The sequence below is a fragment of the Bemisia tabaci genome, chromosome 5 (genome assembly GCF_918797505.1).
Source record: "Bemisia tabaci chromosome 5, PGI_BMITA_v3".
Lineage (NCBI taxonomy): Eukaryota > Metazoa > Arthropoda > Insecta > Hemiptera > Aleyrodidae > Bemisia > Bemisia tabaci.
In genome coordinates, this window is record NC_092797.1 from 268,092 (window position 1) to 284,729 (window position 16,638).

Sequence of the window (16,638 nt, forward strand, 5' to 3'; positions counted from 1 at the left end):
TTTTGTGTGACAGACATCGCAGGATTCCTGATCCTTATCCCTCAGTATCGTTCGTTTGGGTGCACTCGTTTCGGCCTCCATGGCCAGCCAAGACCAGCTGCCAGTCAGCTGATAATCGAGTTGTCTTAACTCTGGGTATAAAGGGACTCTAGTCTCCCCTATGCAGTTAGTGCTAAAACAATCTAGAGTTCCTAATTGCAAAATAAGCTTCCCCGATTCTTCATTTTGCAATAAGGAACTAAAGCCTTTTTGTTGTATGGATCCCCGAGCCATTACAGCTATATCAGGCATTGTGTGATTCGACTGACTCTAATACAGCTAACTGTTATGATGAATCTTGAGTTCATGATTGTATCTTTGTTCTAAATTATTGTTCATGATTTTGTGCATGCTAGGCTGCCTGAACTATAACAGCCACAAGTTAGTAAGGGACTTACTGTATTCAAATTCCTTTGCAAGAATTGCAAGAGAGAGAAGATAAATAAAAACACAGAACAGTTGATCATCTGATGTACATATAATAATGCTGAAGCTGATGGCAGAAAACGTTAAGGAGCGCGCGTTGTGCATAAAGGCACGCCATATCAAACAAAGGCGCCAGAACTAGATATGCATTTCTGCCGTTAGGCCCGAGGTATGCGAAAAAAGTTCTACAGTTTTAGGTGACTTCCCGATTTTTTCCGATTATAATCTCTTGGTGGTCTGCCATCTTCAAGAAAACATCATCAACAACACATAAATATAGCTAACTTAGAACCGTCAAAAATCGAGACAGGCACTTCTGCAGTTTCACAGATTTGCTACAGACTCAATTAAGTACTTGAAAGTTAGTTTCTGTCTTGGTGCAAGCACTGTTTCAATTATAATTTGGGGGAAAAAGGAGTCTGCTCTCAAGATTTAGGAGCGATAATCGACATAAATTATGCACCTTTCTTCATAGGTAATTTTCACTAAGCTCTCCTCTGTAGAGATCAGGGTGGGGAACATAAAATGCCAGAAAAACCCAAAGTCGATTGAAGTGACAAAATACTCAGTCATTTATTTGAAGCCTCTGCCTCTGATATAAATTGTATAAGTGAAAAAGTTAACATTATATCAATATTACAAAAAAGTTATGACTCTAATTCTGTAAAATAAAGAAAAGGAGAAAAACGTAATGATAACATATAAGATCCAGGTAAAAAAATCACACCGAGATGACAATATACAGTGCCTAATCAAAGAATATTGTTCAGAAAAATTTAAGAAACTTTCAATGGTCCCGAAGAAAAGTATAGCTGATTGAATAAAAAGCCAGATTAATGTTCAAAAACCGAACCATATTGCAGGCAACCTAAATGCAACAAATCTAAAAAAAATTGCATACTTCTCTGCATTTTCGAAGACCAATTCAGAGGAATATTTTCGCAGTCTCCGAATTTATAAAATGGATGCTTAAGGATTAAGATAACATACAGGCAACAACATAGTTGATGGAAATTGCGTACTATCATATTTAATATTTTTGGGGTAATGTTCGGGGGTAAAAGGACAATTTTACTGAGGTTCAACAAGAACAAAAAAGTTAGAAATGCAGATTTGGGTCGAATAATTTACTTTGAAAAAAAACCATGATAAAAACCTATATCAAGATCAGAATATTCTTTTGACATATGAACTTCATGCACTTTGAACTTATCAAAAACCTGTACTTAGATTGTAAAATAGAAGAGCAGAAAGCGCTTCGTTAGAATTACAATCGGTTTGAGATGTCTCTGATAGATGACTCGAAAATTATGTTTTCTTTCCGTTCTTTTATACATCTCCGATGCAGTTTGTTTTCCAGAGGCAAGTCACTACATAATAGCTGCAATAAGGTATCGATTGATTCAGTCTTAACATGTTGTTAGGTTAGTAAATAGTGAAAAACTAATACTGGCACTTGAAATCAGAGTATTGACAACCAGATAAGAGGATAATTTGATATAAAAAGCCCTTGCTGGACAGCAAACTCACAATTGACATTTTCAGTAAAGTTTCAAAACAACTATTGTACAACTTAAAATACTGATTATTGAATACTCCGGTAGAACACCTTGATTAGGAAGGAAATTTTATTAGAATGGAATGAGATAAAATTCAAAAGACTATTTACAAGTTGTACAACCTGAAGTAGGTAATTTCAATTTTCAGGAGACCCTTGAATTGTACAACAACAATTTTATTGCAAAAATTAGGTTAGATCTTTTCGTAGCCACTTTTAGTTGCAGAGAAATGTTTCACGATTTCCTGCAGACTTTTGCCAGTAGTTTCCGGCAAGAATAAGTTCACATGGATTACACCGAACGCAGCCATTACTGCATAGAAGAAGATCACAGCACTGTAAAAGTGCAATTGAAGATAAATAAATGTTTTCACAGCTATGAAACTGAATAAATAGGCTACGCAAGTTGCAATGCCACTAGCAACACCTTTGATTTTAGGCGGGAATATTTCACCGAGAATGGCGAACGGCAGTGGATAAAACCCAATGGAGCTCGAGACAACGTTCAGAATGATGCCACAGAGTGGAATGAGGTTAAAGAGGCTGTACTGGAGCTCGACAAGCCAAGTTCTCCTAATGAAAATATACAATCCGATGATCAACCAGGAAATAGCGATTCCGACACCAGAGATCGTGGACAAACCTTTGACACCGAACTTGGGGAGAAGGAATGACACAGAGCAGGCACAGATCAGGATGATGAACCCTGCAACGACTGTGACAAAGTAGGGATTGAGGAGAACGAATCCTGAGATTCTGACTATCTCGACCAGGTAGTTGATAACGACGAGAACACCCGAGAACTGTTGGAAAAGGAAGAAAAATATGACTATTGTCAAAGGCTTGTATGCCTCTGGCTTTTTGAGTTCTTCCCAGGCTGTTGACCACGTCAACTCAGACTGAGACGGCAGAAGTTTAGTTGATGTGCTAGCTTCGCCGCTTTCCACTCGCGACTCGCTCAGCGGCTTCCCTAATCCTAAGCGTCTTTGAGCCACTTCCGCATCCTCTCTTCTACCTTTGAGCAAAAGCCAGGCCGGGCTTTCTGGAATGAAGAAGAGAATGCAGAAGAAGGATGCAACAGAGATTATTGCTCCAAGACCGGCAACAACCGTGAACCTGAGAAGTGAACCCATGATGTAAACGAGGAGAATACCTGTTGACAAGGCTACTGTTGGCCACGTTAGGAGTATTCCACGCAACTGCAGACTGTTGGACGCAATGCATTCGGCAACATAAACGGATGACGGAGCTGAGGCGAATCCTATTGATGCACCTGTCAGAATTCGTCCAGTGTAGAGGCTCAAAGTTGTTGAGGCATATGCTAACAATATCCAGCCGCAAAATCCAACAATGTTGATGAGAAGCAATGCTGGTCGCCGGCCCCAGTTATCCATAATCGGCCCGCTTGCCAAGCAGCCAACAGGGGTTGCAATCCATGCTAAGCTCGCTGAAAGATACAATTTAGTTTTACTTTTAATTCATTCATCTCTAAAAGAACGTTTGTGTTAAACTAATTACTGTTAAGTAGGAGACTTATATTTTTCAAAGGATTTTTGTGAAAAAATAATTCTTTGCCATTGCCACTGACTTGCAGAGATTTTGTCGTCGTTTAATAAATCTTGACAACAATTGATGTTAGTGATTGAAGGCAAAAACTTATTTTAATCTTGGTGGATCAAGTTCCAAGAAAAAATCCATCGAAACAAACATGATCACCTTGACTTGCTGGATGGTTGATGTAAATTACAATGCATGCTAAGTCAGCTAATTACCTGAAGCAATGGTCATTTTTGGGATGAACAGTTTGTAAATAAACTTTAATGCTTTTCTTTTTTTAGATGAAAGTATAGTTCATACAAATTTACAGAATTTAAATTGTTCATTATCTTTGACCTTCCTGTAATAAGCTTTGAACTTGGAAAATGATAATTTTAGAGCTCTTGCAAGTGAATCATCATGTATGAAACTATACCATGGAATCAAAATTGTGTACTCCCAGGGCCATATGCCAGGAGGGTAGGTAAGGGAGGTAAGGGGGTCAGGCTTATTTTGTGTCTTACAGTTTCAAAAATTAAAACAGCTTTTCTGTCAAAATTATCAGGTGACCAGTAGGTAAAGTATATTTCTGCTGTTGTTCTTCATTTAACTGAGCCCTTTGCCCTTGAGTGTTAACTTCCAGTTCACAGAATGGGCAATACCCTTAAGTAACCTGCAGTCGCACAAAGGTAAGGTGTTAAAATGATGGCATTCTATCGGAGATCTCCGGTTCACCTTTCCCTGCTAGAGATTGCTGGCCACTAATTTTGGGCGGCTTTGCTTTGCCACAGAGTTTTCATGTCCAGTCAGCAAAATTACTTTACCTTTTGCGCTCAAGTGTTTAAATGAGAATACAGGAAGGAAGAACATGAAAAATAATTTACGAGGAAAGGGTTGAAAAAGCTTGAATTATTCTCTTTGACAAAAGTATGCAAACAGCGTGTGGATGTTTTTAAAATAAAAACAGTTAAATGATACACTCCTTTATTCCTTTGTTGGCAACATTAAGGTGAATCTGCAGAGATAAGAAATTTGTCACTGCTATATTACGATTTTTGCGATTACATTTATATAGCTTGTACAACTTATCATTAGTCCTTGACCTGATTGAGGGAATTAAAGAGAGTTCCTTCAAAAGTAAATAGGCAGTCAGTTGAAGCTAAAACACTCTTCTGCCCATTGACACCAAACTGGAGAAGGTATATAAGTTCTGAGGCTCCAAAACTTAATCCCAGAAATAAGGGTTAGGTAAAACGATCTTTATGCAACCAATCAGGAGTAATCCCTCTCAGAAGTTGTTAATAACCCTCTCGTATCGTGGGCTGCCTCTCTCGCACTTATAGGTATCCCATAAGAAAACTGGGATGAATTTCTAGACTTTACTCTATTGAATTTTTAAAGCTTGTTTCCAGTTTCACAGATTTTAGACTTATTTTGCTGAAACTTAAAAGTCTTAGAATGCAATACATCTTTTGTGTTGTTTCACTGCTTCACAGCCAGATTTTCGCAGCGTGACTTGGTAGTTTTCTTTTCGGAATTGACACTGAAGATTCACCTTTACTTAATAAGAATATGGTAATTCTCTCAAATGTTAACTAAGTAAGGTTTAAGGTTAAGGTTGTTTTTGTAACTGCAGATCTAAGTACTTACATTACATTCCCATGAAATGAAAAAAAAAAACTCACCAAACCAAGATTCTTGCGAAAGATTTGCTGGAATACTATCCAATGACACAGCTGAATAGCCAAACGTCATTCCTGGAGCAATACTTGGAATTGCAAGTATGAGTGCCAACACAATCTGTGGGAGAAAAATTGTGCGAAATCAGTTTAATTTAAAAAAAAGTCACCTCAACACTAACCACCTCCTAAGAGATTGGATAGCGACCAAATTCTTGGGCGTATTCTAAAGGTTAGGGGCCGTTCATAAAATATGAAATGCTCTGAGGGGGACGGCTCGAAGAGAGCGTTATGGCATTTTCTTATTACGAGTTGAAGGATGGGAGCCTGGGTCAAGACATCCTAAACGCAGCGAAGCATATTTTATGAACCGCCCTTCGAAGCAGAATTTATTTATTTTCTTGTTAGTGCAGAATCACATGTCTCCATGAACTGCCCCTCGAAACCGAATTTATTTATTTTCTTTTAAGTGCAGTATCAAATGTCTCAAATGGGAAACATAAATATTGATAACTCCTCCAGAGACACTATGACTTCTTAGTAATCCCTCCAGGAATCCACAGTTCATCAAAGAATACCATTGGGTTTTTTTTGTAAATAATTGAAAAACTTTGGTATTAGAATGCATTTTATTCGATTTTAGGATCAAAATAAGTAAAAATTAATCTTGTAGTCTGCAAGCCATCTTTCAATTTCTGGATTAAATTTCGCGAATTTATTTTCATTTTTTTTTTTAAATTAAATTGTCAAATTACTATTTAAAAATAAACTCAACTTTGAAATTCCTGAAATCTAAAAATGATAAAAAAATCATTGAGTATTTTTGCACACAAGTTGAGTCCATACCAAAACTGTCTGCAAGCAAAAGGACCTCAGTCATGAAAATCTTCAAATTGAGCTACTGGTTTTATTGCTTGAAACAGTGTCTTCAAACGATTTAGGACAAATAACACGCTAAAATGTCACAACAAATCAGAATTATGGTGTAAGAAGTTGGCAGCTCAAAAAGCAGTTTCCAAAATAAACCTTTATAAAATTTTAATCTGTGTTTCACAACGTTTGGGGCTCGGAGTTGTCTGATTAAAGTACTTACAGTTTGGAGAAACAAATTGGCACAAAATTGAACTAAACTGCTCTTAAATTAATTTTGGGGAAACTCAAAGTACCTACTTTCCGTCGAACATTCGAAGTTCGATTTTTCGACCCAACTTGAGAAAAATAACTCTCCTGTTACATTTACCTCCTTGGACTGTGGTTTTTTTCTCTCAAGGATCGATGACACCAATGGATCAAAGAGATTTTATGAAAAGATGAAGGATAAACCAATAGACAAGGTATGGAACTAATCATTTTGGTTTATGCTTCCTCTTTAAAATTTCACAAAAAACATGATTCGTCCAGTGACACTTACTAAAGCTCCTATTCAATATATTTTATTTACAACTGGTTTTGAGAGATTTGAAATATCCGCTCACAGAAAAAACTAGAGTCTACAAGAAACTACATACAGGGTGATCCAAAAGTCCCTTCCACCCCCTCTAACTTTTTACCTAATTGAGATAAAAATTTGAAACTTGGGGGATATTCCTAGGTCAAAGGGAGCTACTTTTTGGCCCCCCTAAAATTTTCAGGGGGCCCCCTTGGGGGGGCAACGGCCCCCAACTTGCAATTTTCAAATAGGAAGACCCCCTTTGTGATAGCTCGTTCGAAAGAGCATAAAAAAAGAAAACTTTTCGCGCAAACCCGAAGTCAATATCTCAAACCGTTTCAAAATGGCGGCCGGTTAAAGTTCAAAATGGCCGAAATTTCACACCGGTTATTTTTCGATGGATTTGCGCGAAAATCGGTATGTAGGGGTATTTTGACACGAGAAAAACGAATTTGACGTTAGATTTTCAAAAAAACCAAAATTTCCAAAATGGCCGCCGGTTAAAGTTTAAAATGGCCGAAAATTTTCACCTTGGTTTTTTCCTGATGGATTTGCCTAAAACTTGGAATTTGAGAGTATTTTGGCATAAGATAAACAAATTTGAACTTAGATTTATAAAAAAATAAATTTTTGGTCATTTTGAACTTTAACCGGCGGCCATTTTGGAAATTTCGGTTTTTTTGAAAATCTAACGTCAAATTCGTTTTTCTCGTGTCAAAATACCCCTACATACCGATTTTCGCGCAAATCCATCGAAAAATAACCGGTGTGAAATTTCGGCCATTTTGAACTTTAACCGGCCGCCATTTTGAAACGGTTTGAGATATTGACTTCGGGTTTGCGCGAAAAGTTTTCTTTTTTTATGCTCTTTCGAACGAGCTATCACAAAGGGGGTCTTCCCATTTGAAAATTCAAAGTTGGGGGCCGTTGCCCCCCCAAGGGGGCCCCCTGAAAATTTTAGGGGGGCCGAAAAGTAGCTCCCTTTGACCTAGGAATATCCCCCACGTTTCAAATCTTTATCTCAATTAGGTAAAAAGTTAGAGGGGGTGGAAGGGACTTTTGGATCACCCTGTATTGTACTACAACGGTTGTAGCAAGCTCCCCATTCAAACAGTGTTCCCTCCCAACCAAACTTTGCTCAAAGTATAAACAACGTGCTACAGCTGAGCCGAAGCGACAAGATTGTGGTTGCCATATTTTCATACCGCTAGGACTGGTACAGCAACGTTCAGTGTATGATTTAACAAAAGAAGATTACATGAGAAGGACGTTTGAACTTATGCATCGAGAAACATTAATACCTTGGATCAGGAGTTACTTTCAATAATTTCAGTTGCAGGAATCGTGTTTCATATGAAGTTATGAGGAAAATACATTAGTCATAATGCTTAACTTTGCACTTAGTCTTGTGGTAAGTTACACTTATGGAATTTTAGGGTCCGATAGAAGAGATGCAATCTTCATCATAACAATGAGAGTAGATGCGAGAACCAAGGTAGTGGACCTCCTGTCTCCCTCTCTAAAATTTAGTCACCTTATTTAATGTAATCTAGCTATCATCCTTCAATAATATAAAATGTTACCTGTCGATAAGTGGTGTTGGAAATAACTGGTTCTGACGGAGCCTCTTCTTGTCCTGAAGTTTCATTTTTCTCAGTTTCTGTCATTCTCGTTTCTTTCTGTTATGTCTCCTCTCCAATCTATAAAAACAGGACCAGTATTCAAACTGAATTTTCTCTTGGAAAAGCGCAAAACAAAATCACTCGAATCAGGTGTTAAAAGTAGGACACTCAATCTTCAGAGAGGTGATTCTTTACCTTCTGTGAGATAAACACTTCATCATCATCATCAAGTACATAATAATACTTGATCAGAATCTAGACTGGAAGGATCATATAGCCTTTGTAACCAATAAAATACACAGCCGTGCCCATGCAATCAGAAGTCTCTCTGAAATAGTCCGTTTAAACTGCTTATTAACGCATATAGGTGGGACTATTATGTCAACATTGTTTCCCATCTGAGATATGGCTTAGTGTTATAGGGGTGGAGCCAATCAGCTGGCAAGATTTTCATTGAGCAAAAAAAGATCATCAGAATTATTTTCAATCTACCATACAACTATTCCGTTGAAGAAATCTTCGAGAGGCACCAAATTCTAACTTTGCGCTTATTGTATATCTACGAATGTCTAAAATTTGCTATTTCTAACAACATGATAAAGCCAGAAAACTTAACCCCTTCCCACACTTATAACAGCAAGCATGATTTTATGGAAGTCCCAAAACACCGTCTAAAAAAGTCAAGAAATAATATCAAAATTGCTGTAATGCAACATTTCAATGCACTATTAAGCAACGTAAAGGAGTTGTTCAAACTGGGAAACATTATTGGACTCCTAAACTCACTTATGAGCCTTTTAGCTGCAAAAGCCCCTTACACTGAAGAGTATTTCCTCAACCTGTTGACACCGTTTTCACCATCGATGTATCAACTGTAGGTATGCCCTGTATGACATGACACCATGAATGACCTGTATAATGGCCATGTGTATGGCTCATGTATGTACCAATCTATACAGGGTTATCCAAAAGTCACTGACCACCCCTGTAACTTTTTTCCAAATTGAGATAGAAGTTTGAAACTTTGGGAATGTTCCTCGGTCTAAAGTAGCAACTTTTTGGTCCCCCCAAAATTTTGGGGGGCGGCCCCCCCTAAGGGGGGCGGGGGCTAACTTTTTTTTTTCAAATGGCAACCCCCCCTTTGTGATACCTCATTCGAAAGATAATAAAAAAAGAAAATTTTTGGCGCAAACCGCAAGTCAAAATGTTGATTTTTGACAAAATGGCGGCCGGTCAAAGTTCAAAATGGCGGAAATTTGGCATCTCCGTTTTTTATTGGCGGATTGGTCTGAAACTCGGAATCTAAGGGTTTTTTGGGACGAGAAAGACGATTCTGGCATCGGTTTTCCAGAAAAGTCAGTCCTTTTCAAAATGGCGGCGGTCAAAATGGCGGCCTAGAGCGAGAAGTGGATATTTAGGCTGCTTATCGTTGGATTTGCATGAAACTTGGTATCCGGGGGTATTTCGGCACGAGAAGAACGAATCTTTCATTGGATATCTGAAATTCCGACGAATTTCAAAATGGCGGCTAAAAAGTGGCGATAAATCAGTTTTACGGCTGTTTACCAATGGATTTGCATGAAATTCGATATCCTGGTGGTTTTTGGCTGGATAAAAAGAAATCTTTCATTAATTCTTGAAATACTAAATAATCGATATCGCATTTCATGCAAATCCATCGGTAAACAGCCGTAAAACTGATTTATCGCCACTTTTTAGCCGCCATTTTGAAATTCGTCGGAATTTCAGATATCCAATGAAAGATTCGTTCTTCTCGTGCCGAAATACCCCCAGATACCAAGTTTCATGCAAATCCAACGATAAGCAGCCTAAATATCCACTTCTCGCTCTAGGCCGCCATTTTGACCGCCGCCATTTTGAAAAGGACTGACTTTTCTGGAAAACCGATGCCAGAATCGTCTTTCTCGTCCCAAAAAACCCTTAGATTCCGAGTTTCAGACCAATCCGCCAATAAAAAACGGAGATGCCAAATTTCCGCCATTTTGAACTTTGACCGGCCGCCATTTTGTCAAAAATCAACATTTTGACTTGCGGTTTGCGCCAAAAATTTTCTTTTTTTATTATCTTTCGAATGAGGTATCACAAAGGGGGGGTTGCCATTTGAAAAAAAAAGTTAGCCCCCGCCCCCCTTAGGGGGGGCCGCCCCCCAAAATTTTGGGGGGACCAAAAAGTTGCTACTTTAGACCGAGGAACATTCCCAAAGTTTCAAACTTCTATCTCAATTTGGAAAAAAGTTACAGGGGTGGTCAGTGACTTTTGGATAACCCTGTATAAATAAAGAAAATAAACAAATCCAACAGCGATGAATTTCTTGAAGGGGTCTTGCTTAGAAAGAGCGAAGTATCCTGTTTACTTATAAATAGGGAATTGACCCCAAGGAATCCGAATTTCATGGTCCCGATGCCCCCCTAGCCACCCTGGGAGGTAAAAGAGGGGGCACAATGTCCCCGAAGTCGGGAGCATCGTGCCTCCCCTTTTACCTCCCGAGGGTGGCATCGGGGGCATCAGGACCATGAAATTCGGATTCCTTGGGGTCAATTCCCTATTCGATCCCGCGGCCCCCCACTTCGTACTACCTAAACCAACCGAGAAAAAGACCTGTTACGGGTGGTCTGGGATACCCTGTATAACGAAGTATTAAACAAATATTTATTGCAGGGGAAGGGTGGGGGGAGGAGAAAATATCGATAAATACAGCCTACAGCATGAGTATAAGGCCCTAGCGGTAAAACAACCTCTGCCTTGCCCGCGCGGGATAGAGCGCCGCCGATAAGCCGCCCGCGCGTAACCGATAACGCGCAGAAAAATCGCTACAAGTGCTATAACTCACGAACGAATCGTTTCCTCAAGATCAAACAAAGTGTGGTAGATGCAGAATTTCATGGAGAATCACCTCAACAGGTTTTTATTCACGTAGCAACGATTCCAAAGAGAGGAGAGACGAAAAACGAAAAAAAGTCGAACCTTCAAAATAGAAAAAATCGATTTATGACCGCGATAAATTACGCAACCTTGCAAACAGCATTAATATTCTTGTACAGAATATTTTATGACGTTTTTTAGCGCAAACCGCAACACTTACACTCAAACCGTTCGCGAGATATCGATTTTTAAAGTTTTAAAAAAATTGCAACTTTGCCCCCCTGCCCCCTCCCCCCTAATTATCCGAGGGGGCTGAAATTTTGCCCAAGCATCGGGGACACTTAGTACAACATCTGAGCAAAGTTTGGGCCAAATCCAGGGGGGGGGGGCCAAAATCGGCGTTTTTGGAACAACCTCTTTTCAAGAGGCTGTGTTGTTATTTGACCAGTGGTCTAGGATGATAAATGGTCCATGTGTGAGAGATATCAAACCAGGATACATATGAGGTTAATCCCAGGTAAACTGTTGATATCTTTAGTAATGTCATTTCTTTGTTCCATCACTTTGTGCTTTTTTGACTGCCAAGCCATGACCACGCTCGGCCTCCCAACAGAAACCTTGTGATAATGAAAAAGCAAAATGCTATCACAACACAAACGTATACCTGTTTATTATCCTCCCTGTTTCTCTATGTAACTGAAACGTTTTGAATCTATTTTTCCTTCTTATCCAAGAGAGCAGCAAGTTCCAATACTGACATTTGCCGCGATCCGGCACTCCCGTCTTACAGCCAAATATCCAAGTCTAGGGCAAAATGCCCTATTTTACAGATCATGAGAAATTTTCCCATTTTTTTCAAAGCTTTGAGCAAAGGCAGAAGAGGATAACTTTAATAATTTTTCAACTTGGCCATTTGTCATGAGCCCATGACCCTAGGATATCCGAATGGGGCATTTCCTCCATCCCTGAAGCTTCGAAATTCAAAAATGACGGCCGCGGCCTAAAATGCTGTGTCGGCTCCTCTTCGATCGATTTTTGACAAACTCGGTATCAGGGGGTACTTTTCGATTGGAAACTCGACTTTTTTGTCAGATTTTTAAAATTGCAAAATCCGAAATGGCGGCCATGGCCAAAGTGGCGAATATTTTGTAATTTTAAAAATCTGACCGAAAATTCGAGTTTCCAGTCGAAAAGTACCCCCTCAACAAAATCCAAAATGGCGGCCATGGCCAAAGTGGCGAAGATTTTGTCTTCTCATTATTATTGGTTTGAAAGGTAATTGCCGTGAGAGGCGCGTGCCACACACGGGAAACGTGAGGCGACCAAAATGGAGGCTCTGATGCGCGCGCAGTTCGCATGTTTGGATCGTAATTACGCAGAGGATTCGAACCGTATGGGTGGCACCCGTGAGGGGCGGCTCGCGGAGCGAGTCGCAAGTAAATCGCGAAGCGAAGAGCCGGGGGTCAAGGGGCACTCCCCCACTAGACGTGACAGCTCGCATAGCGAGCTAATCAGCACGGCTAGTTTGATATAAATACATCTGAACTTGGAGATTTTTTTGTCTCTCAACCATGTGTGGACTTAGAAATTATTAATATTTTTAATCTATAAACTTCAGTTTTCTTTTCCTTTTACTCTCCGGACACTTATTATCTCCTTCCTCTTCTATTCTCCCTTTTCCATTCAAAGACATTATAACTAATAGACAGTGTGTTTCCCTATCTCGCCGTGCTTGCGTGCGGTGGCCGTTTTCACGGTCGTTCCATGTGATGGACCGGGCGGGGGTGGACCAAGTTTTGGGGCTCCACAACGCTACACTGCCGCAGCCTTGCCTATGGGGAACGCGTGTTTCGCGTTGGTTCATCGCTTGTAACTCTAACATTTTCCGACTTACGCTAAAATAAAACAGACTCATTTGAAAGAGCGCAAAATTTCCTACCTATCAGTATCAACAAATTCGTAAAAAAAAAATCTTAAGGCCGAAAAACGGGTTTTGAAAAAGCCGCGGCAAAAGTTCTTACGATCAGCGACCTTTTTCCTCATTTTCTCTTAAAACTGTCGATTTTAGGGGAAAATGTCTAAGGACCTTAATGAAAGGCCATAAAAATTCCTATCAAATAATTACACCAAATAATCGAAAAAATAATATCTGAGTCCGGAAATATGGGTTTTTAAAACGGCCAAGGTAAAAATTCTTACGATCAGTGACCTTTCTTCGCATTTTTCTTTTTAAGTGTCGACTTCTGAGGAAAATGTCAAAGGAATTTCTTGCGATAAATAATTTTTTCTCACTTTTCTTTAAGAGCGTCGGCTTTTGAGGTAAACGTCAAAAGACCTTTAAAGGGCGTAAGATTTACTATCAGTTCATTACGAAAAAATCACAAAACCAAAAACCCTAGTGACCAATAATATGAACTTAAGAAAAAAAACTGCGGAAAATTCTTACAATCAGCGACCTCTTTCCTGATTTTTCTTTAATTATTTCAATTTTGGAGGAAAATTATTGAGACCTTTTTTAAAGACCGTACAATTTCCTATCAGTTCATTACAAAAAATTCTTGTGACGAAAAATACGGGCTTTTAAGAAAAACCGCAGCAAACATTCTTACGATCAGCGACCTTTTTTCTCATTTTCCTTTAAAACTGTCGATTTTAGGGGAAAATATCTAAGGACCTTATAGAAAGGCTGTAAAATTTTCTATCAAATCGTTGCACCAAATAATCGAAAAAATAATATCTGAGTCCGATAATATTGGTTTTTAAAACGACTGAGGCAAACATTCTTACGATCAGTGACCTTTTTTCTTATTTATCCTTTCGTCTGTCGACTTCTGAGGAAAATGTCAAAGGACCTTTTTGAGAGGGTGTCTCAGTACAAAACAATCCTACAAATCTTTAAATCTTTACACTGAAACTTGGCTGGAACACATTCAGATAAGGCTTCCCTAGCACCGAGTGTGGCCCCACTGCAAATTCAGGGGCTCCAGCGTGTCACCGATGGATAACTGTTGCCGCATGCAAATTCAGTAAAAAGCCACCGCGCGTTCCAGGTACCCACTGTCTTTAAGTTATAATGTCTTTGTTTCCATTTTGTAACCTCTGAAAGATTTGCAGCTCACATCACCATTCCCCAACCTCACATCTTGTGGCAACTTAGAGTTTACTGAGTCTTACTATTTTGGACTCTCTGAAAGTGAGATAGGTACGTAGGAAATCAATAGATATTTGTATACTCAGGATCAATGAGTTTCTTTACATCGAGAGGATGAAATGGCCTCCATTATCACCTCACCTACCTAATAGGGGTTTTCATTTATTGACTGGCGGTACCACCGATCACCAAACTGCGTTCTTTAACTCACCGGTCGATGCTGACGTCACGACCGGAGGAGCCACCACCGGTGGATTTGATACCACCAGTCTACTGCTCGAACAACCGGAGATTCCTCCGTTACTTTCAATCCACCAGTGGACAACCTAACCTTACTTCAGCCAGATCTCAGGCCAAAAATAAGCAAACAAACGAGAAATCGTGGGTATTTCCATGAATTTTGCGCCTTCCGCCGTCGCTGAGTCTGATGATTCTGCTCTGCATCGTCACTGTCGCCTATGTATTGAAGTATGTAATATTTTCTAGTGTTATTTTTCCTCGTACTTTTAGCAGAAAAGGAGTTAAGGCTGGTACATTGAGTATATATATGCACTATTGCAGTATCATTGCAGTAAAGGTTTGAAAAGAGGAAGAAATCCATTTGTTTACATTGCTAGAAAGTGTGTTGTGTGTTCTTTAACTCCCGACTGATCGCGGGCAATTTTGTACCAAAATGGCAACCGGTGGTTTCACCAATCAGAAAAAGAAAACCCCTAATATGAAGGATACAATTCCCACTCATTACCTACAGCTCTAAAAAAATATAAGCCTTGTGAGGGTGCTTCATGACATGTATGTTCGAACCTTTTAGAGCTGTGGGCAGAGCTTCCTTTCAAGAACACAGACTTCCAAGGTTAATTCAACATGCTTCAAAAATCGGTTTATTTTCTTTCATCATTGTTAAAAATCAGCTTTTAAAACAGAAATTGAAACTTACATAATACAGATATTTAAGGTCATACAAAATTCACAGCCATATTAGGCGGTGCTCTAATAGGGGGGAACCTAGATATCCCAAGTTCCCTGTGGGGCTGAAATCAAAATCTCTGATATCAACAGTTCGATGACAATGGCAACTCAATATGTAAGAACAGAAATGATGTGCAGTCTTGGATTCACATTTACATGTACTGTAGTACTGACAGAAACAGTGCCTGGGTGTAGGCCGGTGCATTACTCCATGGAAACATCTTATCACGAGCATTCCTGCACCTCACAAAAAGCCAACACTCATATCGCTAGGCTTAAATGGTTGTCAAATTTGATACTGTGTTAAATGGATGTTTAAGAGTTTGTATCAAACAAGAGAATAGGAATTGAGCTGAGTTTTCTTTCATTTCTCTCCCTTGCACTTGCGGGAATGTTGTCCTCTATCATCATGAGGTTTCCAAAACGAGGTCCGTGAATGTTATCAGCGTGGCATCTGAATTGAGAAAAATTCAGATGAAACTGTGCGATGCACTATTAGTGAAAGAGCAGAGTAAATACAGATTGCTAGAGAAGACTCACCAGAAAATATCGAGGAATCTGAACAATCCAGAGGCACTTCGGAACTGGGGTGTTGTGGATACTTAGAAGAGAAGAGATCCTGTCTTTCCTCGAAAATCGTGTTGAATGGAGCAAAGCACGGACTAAAGATTTGAAATATCAAGTTACAAAAAAACTGGAGCAAACATTAAGGATAGAAGTCCTACAATGCAAAACCTAGCAGTTATATAACTACGAGCTGCTAAACCGCACACCGCATGTTATGTAACATTTTTCCATTCCAGATTCCTTCCAGAGGTAGGATTGGAGAGGCAAAGACCCCCTACGATGTGCAGGCGATCACAGAGCGGGAGTAGCTGGTGGAGCGTGCGTGCAGCTCGCTCGGACTCCATGATTCTGCTCTGTTGCTCTCTCCTCTCCCCTACTCTTTGCTCCTAATGGCGCCAAGCACAAATTTCACTCGCGGAGAAAAATTAAACTGCTCAGCTCAGGGAATTGGCATTTTTGATTGAGATTAAATTTCTAAACGAGTCCAACCCAAGTCAACCAGGGTAATTCTCAAAATACTTTGGCAAGATATTTTTCTGATATAATTTAAGGATATAATATAATTATTGACATAATTATTATGATATAATTTATTTAAGGATTGAGGATGGAGAATCTTTAGAATTTATGGAGAAATCACAAGCTTGTGTGGGGGCCCCAGCGTTCTGAGGCATTGAAATTAATCTTAAACGTACCTATTTACATTTTGAATTTTGGTGGAAAATACGGGGGGGGAGGGGGGCTTTAATTTATATCTGAGCCATGTATGTTTGATTAGA

The 16,638-nt window shown here is 39.4% G+C and overlaps 1 protein-coding gene across 1 annotated transcript; it reads right to left on the minus strand.

The window, feature by feature from the left end:
- Window positions 1–1,013: 1,013 nt before the first annotated feature.
- On the minus strand, window positions 1,014–16,114 carry LOC109038613 (facilitated trehalose transporter Tret1). Its single transcript, XM_019053717.2, has 4 exons — window positions 15,833–16,114; window positions 8,251–8,367; window positions 5,245–5,359; window positions 1,014–3,470 (listed from the first exon to the last, which is right to left on the minus strand). Exons 2-4 carry the CDS (start codon window positions 8,332–8,334, stop codon window positions 2,218–2,220), a joined length of 1,452 nt encoding a protein of 483 aa, XP_018909262.1. The 5' UTR covers window positions 8,335–8,367; window positions 15,833–16,114; the 3' UTR covers window positions 1,014–2,217.
- Between the last annotated feature and the right edge of the window lie 524 nt (window positions 16,115–16,638).

Coding starts and splice junctions, on each gene's coding strand:
- LOC109038613 (XM_019053717.2), bottom strand. CDS start 8,334: ATGACAGAAACTGAGAAAAATGAAACTTCAGGACAAGAAGAGGCTCCG. Junction 5,360..8,250: donor CCAACACCACTTATCGACAG/GTAACATTTTAT, acceptor TTTCTCCCACAG/ATTGTGTTGGCACTCATACT. Junction 3,471..5,244: donor TTCGCAAGAATCTTGGTTTG/GTGAGTTTTTTT, acceptor TGTATCTTTCAG/CGAGCTTAGCATGGATTGCA.